Genomic DNA, 15,630 nt, shown 5'->3' with positions numbered 1-15,630 from the left:
ACTTCATCCTTCTGCGCCTCCTACTGGACCAGTGGTCAGCTGCTTTGGTCTACCACGAGCTCCCTGCTGGTGGTCTTCCCCCTACCCCCAAGACCAGAAACAATGGAACCAAGCTACTGTGGACAGAAACCTCCAAAACCACTGGCCAACATAAACCCTGCTGTACATTTATCTGAAAAATGAGTACACCATAACCAGAGGTCTCTTCCTCTGTCCTGTCTATGTGCCACCGTATGGAATATGTCTTTTTCTTTAGGTTTTCAAATGCTTTGGTCACAGTGTTACGGTTGTTCCTCCTCTTCCTCTTCTTCTTCCTCCTCTTCTTCCGTCTATTATTATTATTATTGTTTGCCTTGGTGGAGTGTGGGCACATGTATGCGTGTGCATGGGCACGTACAGAAGAATGAAATAGAATCTTGCAATATTGCCTAGGCTAGCCTAGAGCTTTCGATGAACCTTGAACCCATGACCCTCCTGTCTTAGCATCTTGAGTGCTGCCTTGGTTAGGTTTAAGTTCATAAGATGAAGAAATATTTCAGCCATTGTTTCTTGCCATGTTTATCTCACCTATCCCTCTTCTTTCTGAAGCACACACATGTATGTGCTTTTTTTGTTCTCCCGGGGGGAGGTTGTGCCAAGTCTGGGTACTTCTAGTCTCTTACCTGTGCAGTGTTTTGGATAGCTTTCACTTAGTCTGCCTGGCAGCACACTGATCTTTCCCTGCATAGTGTCTAATGTAAAATAATCACACCAAGGTGGTTTGCAGAGCAGATTCTACACTCTTCACTTCTAGAGTTTCTCCGTAAGTCTTTCCTTCCATTTTCCCTTTTGTAATTTTTTTCTACCTCCGTAAAAATATGGCATGAATGTGTAATCATTTCCTTAATGTCTGGTCTGCTGTTCCTCTGATTTCTTACATTCTTGAATATCATTGTACTGATGGATTTTACCTCTGTGTCCCATTCTGCTGCTTTGTATGACTGCTAATCTTCGAGTGGGTCCCTTGTGGATTTGGACTTTGGATTTTGTCCCCCTCAGTGTGCTCTATGGTAGTTGCAGTTAAGTTGTGGAGAATTAATTGGATCCTCTAAACCAGTGGTCCTCAACCTTCCTAATGCTGCCACCCTTTAGTATAGTGGTGACCTCCAGCCACAAAGTTATTTTCCTTGCTGCCCCATAACTGTAATTCTGCTACTGTTATGAATCATACTGTAAATATCTGTCTTAGGTGACCCCTGTGAAAGGGTCATTTGACTCCTAAGGGGGTCTTAACTACAGGTTGAGAACTGTTGTTTTAAAATCTGTCTTTTAGGTTTTGTTAGAGCTATCTAGAAAGTCTGTGCTCCAGGGCTAATTTTGATGGCTCCAGGGTGGTATACTTGTAAGAACCGTTCTGTGCCCCGCGCATCACAAGGTCTTTCTGCTGTGCCTGATGGGAACATGGCGTCTCCCCAGCTCTGGGTGAGATCTGAGAAGTGTTTGACCTTCACTTCCTGGGACTTCTTTCCCTGGCCTTGGTTAATAGTCTTGTCTTGTCCTGTCACTGGTCAGTTCTTAGCCAGAGACTCGGAGGCAGCCTTTACAACCCAAGCTCCCCTCAGTACAGACGCCTCCCAACTTCTCTGCTGCACAGATTCTGGCTTCCTCCATTCTCTCCATACAGATTAAGGGCTCCGTTTATGTCCCCATTCTGGAAATGACAGTCAGCTGGAGCAGCCAAGGGATTTGCTTCTGTTTTCTTCTCTCACATCTCAGGTTGCTTGCTGTGGTGAGAGAGTAAATCCAGTCTCCAATCTCAATCATGAGCAGACACAGACAGGTCTGCTGCTTGCCTTGAAAGTTTTATGGCAAAGACTTCCAGAAAAAAATCGACATTTTCAGTTCAAATACAAGTGTCATTTATAAGTACAGGAATAGTAGAGACGCCGTGGGCTTGGAATCTAGAGCAGACTCTGAAGCTGCCCAGCACTTAACCTCATGTTTTCATACAGAAGCCAGCTTGTCATTTACTCTTGTTGATCATATTTCTTTGTAGGCACCATACTGGACATACCTTTTATGTGCCCTGGGACTCTTTATCTACCAGTCACTGGATGCCATTGATGGGAAACAAGCCAGAAGGACAAACTCTTGCTCTCCCTTAGGGGAACTATTTGATCATGGTTGTGACTCTCTTTCCACAGGTAAATTAATGAAGTTTTGTTTTTCCTCTCTGGCTTCTCAATGACAAATCAGAGCTATTTTGAGTTGTCAGTGTCTTGCAGAGATAGATATTTGGGAGCAGTTTTGCCCAGCATGTTTTAAAAATATATTCAAAAATTTCTTTTGTGCTAAAATGAGTTTGAGAGCTCCCCAGCTCACTCCTTCATATAATGCCTCCAACACCCCTTGAGTCAGACAGCTAAAATCTGTGTCCTTCTTTAGTATACAAGGGCAACAGTCCAGTGTCAATCAGAGTGGTTATAGAGAGTGGATCTTTGTCCCTCTTCAACTTTTTAAGGTTAAAAAGGCAAACTTCCTTGATGGGTAATGAGCTGGGTTGTCTAGCCAAAGAGTTTAAAGGAAATCTCAGGGTATCCTTAGAGTGGCTGCTACAACCACAGAGCTACATGCTAAACCTGGCTAGGATAAAGATGACCCCTCACTACCCTTTGCTTAAGCATAATTCTATCTCTATATCAGGAGTCTTGCAAAATTGCCTGTTTCTGTCATGAATCTGATGCCATGCCACATCCTGAAAAGTACAGATAAAGACAGGAAAGATGAAAATCACAGTCCATTCCTGGATTCCCCTCCTTTTAGGCTTTTTAACTCAGGAACAACCGTCCCCTCCATAAAGTCTGCCTATAAAATGAACTATCCAGATCTCAGAAACACACCTTCCTCACTCTAGCAGTCTGACCCACCCCTATGGTTGAGTGCATCTTACTGTTGTTTGTTTTGAGACGGTTGACACTTGAGCTCTCCGCCTGCTGGGCAACTGGTCTACCGCTGAGGTCTACCAGGTTCTTTGACATTTTTGTTTTCACCCTGGGTCGCACTAAGTTGTCCACCCATCTGTAAATCTGTATAAACAAACAAACAAAAGTTGAATTTTGCATTGTAAAAAGAATTCACCATTTTTTTTAAGTATATTGTATTTTAATGCCAGGATTTAAGTACCTTAAAACCATATTTGTAAACAGGTTAACTCAATAACTTGGTTTTATTTCCTAACTGTTCCTGAACTTGGTTTTTCAGTATTTATGGCCATCGGCGCTTCCATTGCTGTTCGCCTAGGAACACATCCTGACTGGTTGTTTTTCTGCTCTTTCGTTGGGATGTTCATGTTTTACTGTGCTCATTGGCAGACTTACGTCTCAGGAGTGTTAAGATTTGGAAGGTAAGTATGTTTCTTAAGTTCTACATTTTACGATGCAACCAAATTCATTTTTATAATCTATAATGGCACCTGCTCATATCATGAAGTCAAAGCTGTGTTCAGTAATTAAAGTTCTTGTGATTTATCAGAATAGCCATGAGTGCCAAACCTACAACTGTTTTGGTATTCCGCATGTCATAGCTACGTTATTTGACAATAGTATTTTCTTCTAACCTTTATAGTTATATTATTTGACAATATTTTTTTTCTAATCTGCTCAGACTTATTAGTTCAAATAAGAATAGTTGTGATAGAAGAAAATAAAAGTTTTTATTTTATTTATTGTACCAAGGAATTAAAAAAGGGATATACAGTACCTAAACACTACTGGGCTCATAAAACAATGTAAGGATTTTTTTGTTGTTGAAGAAATTTAAATAAAAAACAAAAAATCCTTTGATAGTGTTATATATGTAGCCCTGTCTGGCATAAAATTCACTATATAGACAATAAAAGCAAATATGCCTTTAAATGACATGACAGAGGACAAAGTTTAATGTAAATTTCATTAAAGCCTTATGGTGAAGCTCATTTCTTATATATGCTCTTTACTTTCATCTAAAGAAAGGTCATTCCTTGATAACTACCCACTTTTCTGCTGCTTCTAGTCACTAGGTAAAACCCATGCCAGTTGTGGATAGGCCACATATAATTCTATGACTGTTACTGAAAATACTATAACACAGATATTGAGTCGTAAGTGTAATAGGTAAGAGTATTGACTTGGAGATAGTCAACTGTTCTAGGATAGTCAATTGTTCCAATACAGGCATTGAGAAATAATTTTAATTCCCACCTCTCACCCAAAGAAAAAAATCCAAAACAAAAAACACCTCTAAATAATTTATAGCTCATCTAACATACAGGTTTTTAGCAGATATTAACACTCCTCTTCTTTCTCTTCTGTAAAGTATCATACATATCATATGTGTGTTTACTTTGACCATTTCTCAGATAGGCTGGAAATTTGTGTTTGCTTGCCATTGATGTTGCAAATACTTGATGTCATTATTCACAGTTTTATTTGTGTGTTAAGAGTAAGTTCACTTTATTCCTTTAACTGTGCCCAAAATAACTCAGTCAAGAAGTTTTCTTCCGGGCTGGTGAGATGGCTCAGTGGGTAAGAGCACCCGACTGCTCTTCTGAAGGTCCAGAGTTCAAATCCCAGCAACCACATGGTGGATCACAACCATCTGTAACAAGATCTGACGCCCTCTTCTGGAGTGTCTGAAGACAGCTACAGTGTACTTACATATAATAAATAAATAAATCTTTTTAAAAAATGAAAAATTAAAAAAAAAGAAGTTTTCTTCCATATCTTTTAAAAAACCTAATTCCCTACCTTTACTATATTTGCTAAGAAATTATTATTCCTCTCATATCTAAAGACAGGTATCAAAGCAAAGATGCAAAAGTAGGTAGACAGAAAAATTTGAAATACAGGGGAAAATATGTAGATTGGAGATATGGACTTAGTATGTAAGAAGACAGATTTTATCTTAAGGAAAGACAAAATTGTTGAGAGGATTTGAAGCTGCAGATGAAATTCTGGAGCCAGTATTTTAGGAGCATGGTACTGCTTTAGCTATTTTTGAGAAATGACTATATGTAATATGGTATATGAGCTTATAAAATTGATAAAAACATTTACCGATATCATAATTAATCTTATTTTAAAACAAATACACAAATATGCATGTTTTATTAAAAACTAAGCAATGGGATTAGACAGGTAATCTCCGACCTGGGTTCCATGGCTCTTCATAGCTCTCTGTAACTCCAATTTCAGGGATCTAACACCTTTCTCCTTCTATGGGTACCAGGCATGCAGGTGGCACACAGGCACACGCTGGCAAAACACCCATACATAAAGTAAAGCAATAAAGACAAAAGCAGATTTGCATTCTAATGAGTTAGATGTGCTTATTTATTTTTACCTAAAGAATAAATCTTGATTATTTGATATTGAAGGACATAGAGCATCTTCAACATTTTCAGAGCCAATCATTTGTTTGCTTTTATAATTACCAGTGCTGATTTCACATAAATATATAATACAAATCGTCAGAAGTATGCTTAGGGCTATTATACAAATGACTTGTGTGGTGGTTTGAGTAAGAATATCCCATTTGTTCTTATATATTCTTATATTTGTTCTTTGGTTGGTCATTTGGGAGTGCCACTGCTTGATGAACTCGAGAGCTGTGGCCTTGTTGGAGTAGGTGTGGGTTTTTTGGGAAGAAGTGTGTCATTGGGGCTGAACTTTGGGGTTTCAAAAGCTCAAGCCAGGCCCAGTGTCTCTCTTTCTCTTGCTGTTGTCTGCTAATCCAGATGGAGAACTCTCAGCTCCCTCTCCAGCACCATGCCTGCTGCATGCCACCATGCCTCCTGCCATAATGATCATGGACTAAACCTCGGAACTTTAAATCAGCTCCAATGGAATGTTTTTTTTTATAAGAGTTGCTGAAGCACGGTGTCTCTTTACAAGAATAGAACATTGACTAAGACAACAGAAAATTCTTTCATAGTCCTAAATCAAGCTTCATCTAATGCCCTATTGAGAAACTCAAGTCAGCATCTCAAACGCAAAAAGAAATATTTAAAGTCATACATTCTAATACAAGTTATTGATTTGTTACTTACATACTAAGGAATGATTAGAGCAAACTGTTGTCTGTTTTTCATAATTAAACTACATGTTTCTCTACAAGCAGAAAACTTTGTATGAGTAATAAAAGCAATGCAATTTATAATGTCCAACAGTCTTAGCTCTGAACCAAGGCATCTCAGGCAGTGTTGGTTAGCACCACGTGGCGTGTCTACTGGTGCCGTGTGTGCATGTTTTGTGTTCAGAACAAAGGCTTTCGGGGAGTCACGGGAGGAAGCCTGGGTGAGCACAGCAGATACTCTAGAGTCCTCACGAGTCGACTGTGAACTATTTGTTGTAATGTTTTCAGAAACTTTATACTATTGCTGATTCTTTCGGCAGCCCCCATACTCAGTTATGTGGGTTACAACCCAGAGTTGAGGATCCAAGTTCTAGAAGGAAGCCTGGGAAGATACCTGTAGTGTGGGATCTTTGCTACTCCGCTTTATGCTTTCTGTGGGTCCTGCTTCCAGCCACTGCGCAGGGAATCTTTGGATCTGCAAACACACACATTAGCTTAGTTTTAATATGACATTTAGCTCAATGGTTGGGCACTTCTAATCCTCTGCTGGCTACCCTAGGCCCAATTGGGGAAGTATCCAGTGGCCACTTATCTGAAATCTCACGTGACTAGTTGGCTTTATCTCCTACAGCTCCTATGTCCATTCATATCCCACTGTTTCATGGTAATTTCACCTTCTCCTCCCCCTGTGTCCTAGCCCATGCAACTTTATCTCTCTTCACCCCTCCCCACCCTTCTCCCTTTGCCCAGCCATTGGCCATTGACATCTTTACTGATCGATCAAAAACCAGCACAGGACAAGGACCTTTAGCATTTGGGCCTGCAGATTCTCAAATGAATGAAAGCATGAGAACCAACCTCAAACAGACACCTAGCAAGATAAAGAGTCACAGTAAGACATAGAATCAGAATCTAGCAAAGTAGTTCACAAAGGAGAGTGACTCTCAAACATTATAAGCAGGTTATGCAAGATAATCACTGATATTGAACCATTGCATAATAGAAAGTCATTTGAGAATGTTGCTCAGTGGTAGAACACTTGCCTATCATGTGTAAGAACCTGGATTCAGTCCCTAGCACTGAAAAAGAAACCATTTGTTTAAACAATTTCAGTTGAATAATGGGGCCAACGGCTAGACTATAGTAAATTTAATGGCACTTATGAAGAGAGGAAAAGATTGTTGGTGTAGATGGATTTTTCAGTGCACCAACTTCTAGACCAGAACAGAAGAGTTTTACAATTTCTGAGGAGCATAAGCTAGGGGACTCATGTTGCTTGATTACTGCCTTTGAGAGAAATTTAAACATGTCTACACATGAAGCAACAAAATATCTGTAGGAACCAAAGAGTTATGGCGTTGGTAACTTAATAAGGAAAGCTGATAAATTCTACCTCATTCATGAAATTAACTTAAATGTTCAAGAAATTGCCTTAGGCAAGTCTGGAGAGATGATTCAGCAGTTAAGAGCACTGGCTGCTCTTCCAAAGGACTTAGGTTTGGTTTCTAGCACCCAGTTCACGACCATTTGCAATTCTAGTTCCAAGGGCTGTGACACCCTCTTCTGGCCTTTGTGGGTACCAGACAAACATATAGTGCATATTACATACATGAAGGCAAAACACCCATACAGGTAGGAAGATATATGCATGCATACATACATACATACATACATACATACATACATACATACATACATACATACATACATATGACAGTAAAGATGGCTCAGTGGGTGAAGGTGTTTGCTGCCACACCTGATGACCTGGGTTTGACTCCTATGACATACATGGTAGACAGAAACAACCTGCTCAGGTTGTTTTCTGGTCTCCATGGCACACATACACAAGCATATACACACGTACACACAATCATACAATCACTAAATAAGTGTATTAAAAGTTTAATTAAGGGCTGGTGAGATGGCTCAGTGGGTAAGAGCACCCGACTGTTCTTCCGAAGGTCCAGAGTTCAAATCCCAGCAACCACATGGTGGCTCACAACCATCCGTAACAAGATCTGACTCCCTCTTCTGGTGTGTCTGAAGACAGCTACAGTGTATTTACATATAATAAATAAATAAATCTTTAAAAAAAAAAAAAAAAAAAAGTTTAATTAAAAAGTGAACACTGCCGGCCATGATGGCGCAGGCCTTTAATCCCAGCACTTGGGAGGCAGAGGCAGGCGGATTTCTGAGTTTGAGGCCAGCCTGGTCTACAAAGTGAGTTCCAGGACAGCCAGGGCTACACAGAGAAACCCTGTCTCAAAAAACCAAAAAAAAAACAAAAAAAACAAAACAAAAAAAAAAAAGTGAACACTGATCACCAAGAAGAGGAAGAAGCAGAAGAAAAGAAAGAATAAATATTTGACTTGAGGCTGGGGGAGTGGCTCAGTGGGTAAAGTGCTTGTTGCACAGTCACGGGGCCTGAGTTCAAATCCCCAGGTCCCACATAAAGCCAGGTGTAGCAGCAGATATCTATAATCACAGTGCTTCCATGACAAGAAGGAAGGTGGAGACAGGAGAGTTCATAGAAATGTGCACAGCAAATGACAAAGACACTATTCTCAAACGAGACACACAGTGAAGCCTAACAACCAAGGTGACCTGTGACCTCCACATCACCTGCACTCACATACCATACATACCAATAATAATGACAACAGCCGGGCGTGGTGGCGCACGCCTTTAATCCCAGCACACGGGAGGCAGAGGCAGGCGGATTTCTGAGTTCGAGGCCAACCTGGTGTACAGAGTGAGTTCCAGGATAGCCAGGGCTACACAGAGAAATCCTGTCTCGAAAAACCAAAAAAAAAAAAGACAACAACAATAAACAATTTGCCTTAAGGCATATAATTACTTACGTATTTTTATGACTGTTTTGTGATATTTTAAAAAAATAGCACATAATTCTTTTGAGAAATTTAAACTACACATATGTATCAAGTAGAAAATAAGTGTCTGGGTGGTACACTAAGGTACCTTGGTGTCCCCTCTAAAGAGAATGGGAGGGGACAATGGGGGAGGGGCTTGTAAGGGTGGGACTGGAAAGAGGAAGAAAGGGGCTGTGATTGGAATATAAGTGAATTAACAAAAAACCTCAAAAAAGTCTTGTTTCTGTAGTTTGAGTAACTTCTTGCAGTCTGTACATGTTATACAGTAATTTTTCTCTGCCTACACTGATCTTCACCTGTATGAGAACAAATGTTCTTTTCCCCCCTGCACAGTCAGCTGATACAGAATTCAGTGAGGGGTAGAAAGGCATAAAGGTCTGTGAGGTTGATCTGCATCTGTGTCACACAGTATGTGACAGCTCACACTCACGTTTACAGACACTGCTGGCTTTGTTCTTCCCCTGTAGGGTGGATGTCACTGAGATCCAGGTAGCTTTAGTGATCGTCTTCATGTTGTCAACATTTGGAGGAGCAACAATGTGGGACTATACGGTAAATCTAAATATTTAAATTTACATGTAAATGCTTTTTATGTGCACAGGAAGGTACTAGATCATTGCCTGTCTTTAAACATCCTTGTAGTTATATTTAACATTCACTCTCTTTTGTAAGCTTTTTCTTTCCTTTGATAATATTAATATTCTGTGTGCTATCTTTATATGACATTTACTTCTGTAATGAATGTTTTATTGCGTAGAAGAAAATCTCCCTATTTTTCTGATACAAAAGAGAAAAAAATGTGCTGAAATTACAAATATTTTAATAGAATTCATAAGATATATTTGAAATTTATCCCTAAATATCCTCTGCCTCAATGCATATGCATCAAACACTTAGACATAGTTTTTAAAAATCAAGCCTTACTTTAAAATAATGAAAAACTTCCCTGTGGCACTTACCTATTTCAGATTCTCAGTTACTCTTCATACCCGTAAGGTCACAGACAGGCTTTTTGCATACCGTCAAGCAGCCCTACGTTCCCCAAGGCATTCCCACTCCTTCCCATATGAACACTAGAATCCAGGATATTCTACCACTGACCTGACTTCACTGGCTGCTGAATGCGAACCAAGAGGCAGTTGCAGTTCTAGTCATTAAGTCAGGTGCACTTGTCTTCAGTTTGCAATTGAATCTTAAACTTGTTTCATTTAGGGTTTTCAGCAGTAACAAATGGGGGAAAAATCTCATGCTGTGGTACTTTTGGTTTTCTACATTTAGTGTTATCCTCTCTAGTTTCTATAAAATTGGGCATCATTTCTCAAAGTCTGCTTTCAAAGTATAATAGCCTATAGCATCCAGCAATTCACTATTACTGTTTTTAAATCCTTTGCTGCCTTTGGAAGTTGTCTTGAACAACAGTTGACCAACAGGTAAATATATCGCTAGAAGTTTAATCCTGGGTCTTAACTACAGTCTTTTTGCATGCACACATGTGGTTTTCATCACATGTATAGTGCAGACCATGGTGTCTGCCTTTTCTGTGATGCTGCCCTTTAGAAACTACTAAGTTCCAGTGAACTATGCTTTCACATGTTTAAGTCAGATAAAGGCTTGGGAAATTAACTATTTGATTATAATCCTATAAACGAACTGAACTGATTTGGTGGATTCAGTTAGTAAAGCAGTCTCAGAAAAGTTCCTGTTAGTATTGCAGCAGATCAGGTTTGGTTTTGTGGGAAAGGGTAGCCCATTGTACACAGTCATGTCACATTTCTATTTAACAGGAAGAAAAATTCTATTTTTTTAATGGTTTGCTTGTCTCCTCTACCCCCAAAGATACCTATTCTAGAAATAAAACTGAAGATTGTTCCGGTTCTTGGAGTTGTAGGTGGATTAATATTTTCCTGTTCAAATTATTTCCATGTGATCCTCCATGGTGGTGTTGGCAAGAATGGGTCTACTATTGCAGTAAGACAATATTTTTGTCACCTTTCAATAGTAATACGTAATAAATTTTCACTGTATAAAAAGATAATAAATACCCTAAAACTCAAGAATGGCGAAAGAAAGCAATTATCTTGAAGAGTTTATTGTGACACGTAACACAAAAGCATTTTAAAAACAATTTAGACTTAAAACATTCTTCTTTCTTTTCATGTTTTGTAATTGTACCTAGTAACCATTAGTATTACCGGTGCAGTCTGTTTGCTTTCATTTTGTGCCTGGACCAAACCAGTAGCAAGAAGAGTGGAGCATTAGTTCTGGATTGATTCCAAAGGTCAAAGGTTTCATAGATGGGATAATTTATGACTTATAAATTTTATTAAAATTTTTACTGAAATATACTTTAAGGAACTAGTCTGATAACTTGGAACTAAAATTTTAACCTTATTTCTGGAGTACATATGCCTGTCTATGTTCTTTCTACTTTGCTTATAACTATCATAATTTGTGGATTTATTCATATTTGTTTTAAACAGTCAGGACTTTTAAGTGAAAAGGAGACAATTTCTGACACTTTTGATATCTACATATTTAAAGTCTCTTATCTTCAAGATAGTTGACCATAAGAGGGTAGTACTTAGTTAGATGTTATTAGTTTTTATAAAACTGTTAGAATGGCTTTTAAGAATGGCTTTAAACTGCTAGGTGGTGGTGGTGCATGCCTTTAATCCCAGCACTTGGGAGGCAGAGGTAGGTGAATTTCTGAGTTCGAGGCCAGCCTGGTCTACAAAGTGAGTTCCAGGACAGCCAGGGCTACACAGAGAAACCCTGTCTCAAAAAACAAAAACAAAACAAAACAAAACAAAAAAGAATGACTTTAAACTACAGCATCCTTTAATTTCTTTGGTTCTCTGACTCAAAATGTCCTTCTGGATTTATTAATTTAAAACAGGGTTTAATTTTAGGGTTTTGTTTTGTTTGTTTGCTTGTTTGTTTTGGGGAGAGAGAGTCTCTTTCAGTAGATCTGAGTCCTGAAGCTTGCTGTGTAGACCAGGCCAGCCTCAAACTTACTATACCCAACTCAAATAAGATTAAATTACCAAGAGTAATAAACAGAAGATAGAGTATTTTTAGTTACAAGAATTCTCAACTTCCTAAATAACCTGTAAACTGGTTCTCAAGACAGTTTCAAAAGACTTCCATAATTAATAAGGTCTCAAAATTTTAGGGTATCACTAATAATTCAAAAGCAAATTATAAGACACCAAATAATAAAATTAATTTATGTACAGAGTTTCTTATCTACCTGTAACAACTGTTTTTGAGGTGTTTTTTTTTTTTTTTTTTTGGCTGACCTTAGTATAATACTGTGTTTTAGGTACTTGGGAATAAATATTGCTTGACCATGGATAAAAAATAGAACAACAACAGGGACATAATAAGTTCCAATAAAGAAAATTAGATTTAGTAAGGTTCAATATCCATGTAGAGAATATTTTGCCAAGAAATGATTATTAAATGTTTAAAATATGAATTAAGTGGAACTCAAGCTAGGAAGTAATTTCTAACTGACAAAGGTGGGTTTTCAACTAGAAAATAAACAAACTAGGATCACATTCCAGTCTATGACTCTCCCAAACACTGGGATTGGTGCAGATTTTTAAAATTGAATTAAAGAGAAGAGTATAATATATAAAACATGCAAAGCACTATTACCTAATATTACTACTTAGAACAAGGTTTTAAAAATTTTTTTGAGGCAGGGTCTCTTTGTATAGTTCTGACTATAATTTATAGTTAATTCTAGCTTAAAATATATAAACTTTAAAGAATTGGGTTGTTTTAATGAACACATTGGTGGTTATGGAGTCAGTAAGTCTCAATACTAAGGGGATTTCAACATTTTATTTAGGATAAGAGTCAATTTACACCGAAGAAAGTTTAATGACCTAGAATGTATAAGTGTATATGTAGAAAGAAACCAGGGTTAAATTGAGTCCTTCCTAATCAATGGTTCTCATATTTTGTAGTTAACAAATTTTATTTTGACACTTTTACAAAAATTCATTGGCAGACCTAAGTATTAATGGCCTTTGACTTAGTAGAAGTTGATATAGAAAATCTAATTGTCAATTTTGTTTGTTATTAGAGCATGTATATGTAAAATTGAATCAATATCTGTTGTGCCCATATCATAACTTCTGTATAACTCAAGGATTTTGAGAAAGTTTGAATTAAGCTGTATACTAGCTATATTCTTTATTCTCTAGTTGTTTGCACAAAATATATGTGCCAGGTTTGGTGGCACACGCTTATAATTCCAGCATTTGATAGTTGGTGGCAGGAGGATCAAGGTTAAGTGACAATGAATTTGAGGCCAATTTTGGCCACATGAGACCCTGTCTCAAAAAAAAAAATGTTTGCAATAATCTTTCCCCTGTCTACTCTCTTAGAGAGCAGGTACTGTTAAACTTTCTAGGACTACTGTATAAATCTTGTTACTGGTAGCCTGAGAATAGCCTCTCCTTCCCGAGGACCTAGAAAGCAAAGGGTCACTGGTGAGTGGATAATTCTGCAAAAATACTCCCTTTTGATTGAAGCCCTCTTCCTCTCCTTCACAAGAGGCTGAAAGACCTTGCTTCTTGTAGCCATCAAGTGTCTCATTGCTGTGGTTGGTGCTTCATACCCATAAATAATCATAGATTTCCAGCCGCTGTAATAACCCACTAGATCAGAAGCTACTATTATACAAAGAACACTTGAGAAAAATGCATTTTATATGAAGAGTTTAAATTCAGTATATCTGCTGCTCTATGTAAAAATGGCAGTTTGTATGAGATACCTAAATTGTCTTATTAAAGATTCTTGTAATCCAGATCTTTGATACTGTATTACAGCAACTTTCAAGTAGCTGCTTGGTATGCAGCCGTGGCACCCCTATATCCAAGACTAGGTTTTAGGTTTGACTGTACCACAAAAGGGTAAAGGGTACAGTCCAGCTACCAAGGCTTGAAACAGCTTAAGAATTCTCCTTTTGATTTTTTTCAAGACAGAGTTTCTCTGTGCAGTCCTGACTATCCTGGAACTCACTCTGTACAGCAGGCTGGCCTCAAACTCAGAAATCCGCTTGCCTCTGCCTCCCAAGTGCTGGGGTTAAAGGTGTGTGCTACCACTGCCTGGCTTGACCTTCTGTCTCATTTACACCTGCTAGAAAGAAGTCTCGATTTGACAGATTGCTTGAGTGATTAATCTCTTGAGTCTGGCCGATCACTATCCTTGCCCTCTTCCAAGCTCCCATGATCATGACCGTGGCCTTGTGGTGATTATGGCTTGTCCCAGAGTTGATTGCTTCTTCTACTTCACAAAGAGTATATTCCAAAAAATCATGGTCTTGTCTTTACTAAAATTAAGATTAAAATGCCCAAGAAATGAAAGTGAAAACACATTCTGGTAATTTGCTGGGGCTTTTTAACGTGTGTGTGTGTGAGTGAGTGAGTGAGAGAGAGAGACGAGAGAGAGAAATAAGAGAGAGAGGAGAGAGAGACATTATGGTATGTCGTATATCATTTTCTGTATTCACAGGTCTTACACATTTACTATCAGTCATACTTTATATTATCTTTTGCTGACAAATGGTAATTGTGGTAATTTTTTTCCTTTTATCTCTCAGGGCACCAGTGTCTTGTCACCTGGACTCCACATAGGATTAATTATTATATTGGCAATAATGATCTATAAGAAGTCTGCAACAAATATGTTTGAAAAACATCCTTGCCTTTATACTTTAATGTTTGGATGTGTCTTTGCTAAAGTTGCACAAAAATTGGTGGTAAGAAATTCTTTTATAAAAGATTCATGATATATAAATATTATAGTCTTTCAACCACAAATCTGGGAACAATTTCTTATAAAATGTTGGTTTTCCATTATGGTGTCAGCAGCATAACAAATAGCTGTTTGTGTTCCAAGTAAAACTGGGAGTTAATAGTGTATTCAAAAGCTGGGCGTGGTGGCACAGGCCTTTAATCCCAGCACTCGGGAGGCAGAGGCAGGTGGATTTCTGAGTTCGAGACCAGCCCGGTCTACACAGTGAGTTCCAGGACAGCCAGGGCTATACAGAGAAACCCTGTCTCGAAAAACCAAAAAAAAAAAAATAGTGTATTCAATTACTTTTTCAATAATAGTCTATTAGATTAGAACTTTTAATAAGCTATCCTTTCATGAATGAGATTTATATTAAGTATTCCTTTATCAAATATGAAATGGAATTGTCTTAATAGTGAATTAATGTTTTGTGTCCTACAAAGTTAGAGCAAAAATATTTAAAACTTAATAGTGAAATAATTTTATTTGCTTTTTTTATAGATAGCTCACATGACGAAAAGTGAACTATATCTTCAAGACACTGTCTTTATTGGGCCAGGTCTTTTATTTTTAGACCAATACTTTAATAATTTTATAGATGAATATGTTGTTCTGTGGATAGCAATGGTAAGTACTTTCTCACTTTTACTTTATATATATATACATACCCTCACCCATCTAACAAACACCCCTCCTAACTCATGTCCTTTTAAAAAATAATCCAGTGAGTCCATTTTCTACTGCCCATATATTCTTGGGTATGGGAGCTTACCTCTGCTCCTTCAGGAAATGAATACTAATATCTTGGTGAGCTTCTCTTTCTACTGAGGCATCTATGACC

At 38.0% G+C, this 15,630-nt stretch overlaps 1 protein-coding gene across 7 annotated transcripts in view; it reads left to right on the top strand.

Moving 5' to 3' along the window:
- Chpt1 (choline phosphotransferase 1) overlaps positions 1-15,630 on the top strand; it is a 34,458-nt gene that overhangs the window by 12,207 nt on the left and 6,621 nt on the right. For 3 of the 7 annotated variants that reach the window (XR_003948646.1, XR_003948645.1, XR_003948644.1), the window contains exons 2-8: positions 2,036-2,183; positions 3,241-3,382; positions 9,449-9,533; positions 10,385-10,411; positions 10,818-10,949; positions 14,596-14,754; positions 15,291-15,416. Coding sequence is in view for 3 of the 7 variants with exons in the window: in NM_001146690.1 (NP_001140162.1) it covers positions 2,036-2,183; positions 3,241-3,382; positions 9,449-9,533; positions 10,818-10,949; positions 14,596-14,754; positions 15,291-15,416 (792 nt within the window). In the remaining 4 variants the exon portion in view is untranslated. The remainder of the gene's footprint in view (positions 1-2,035; positions 2,184-3,240; positions 3,383-9,448; positions 9,534-10,384; positions 10,412-10,817; positions 10,950-14,595; positions 14,755-15,290; positions 15,417-15,630) is intronic. The other 4 variants (NR_027477.1, NM_001146690.1, NM_144807.3 and 1 more) reach the window with 2 other exon arrangements.

This window comes from Mus musculus, chromosome 10, assembly GCF_000001635.26.
Source record: "Mus musculus strain C57BL/6J chromosome 10, GRCm38.p6 C57BL/6J".
NCBI lineage: Eukaryota > Metazoa > Chordata > Mammalia > Rodentia > Muridae > Mus > Mus musculus.
Note: the sequence above shows the minus strand (reverse complement) of the source record. Positions and strands in the feature narration are given on the sequence as shown.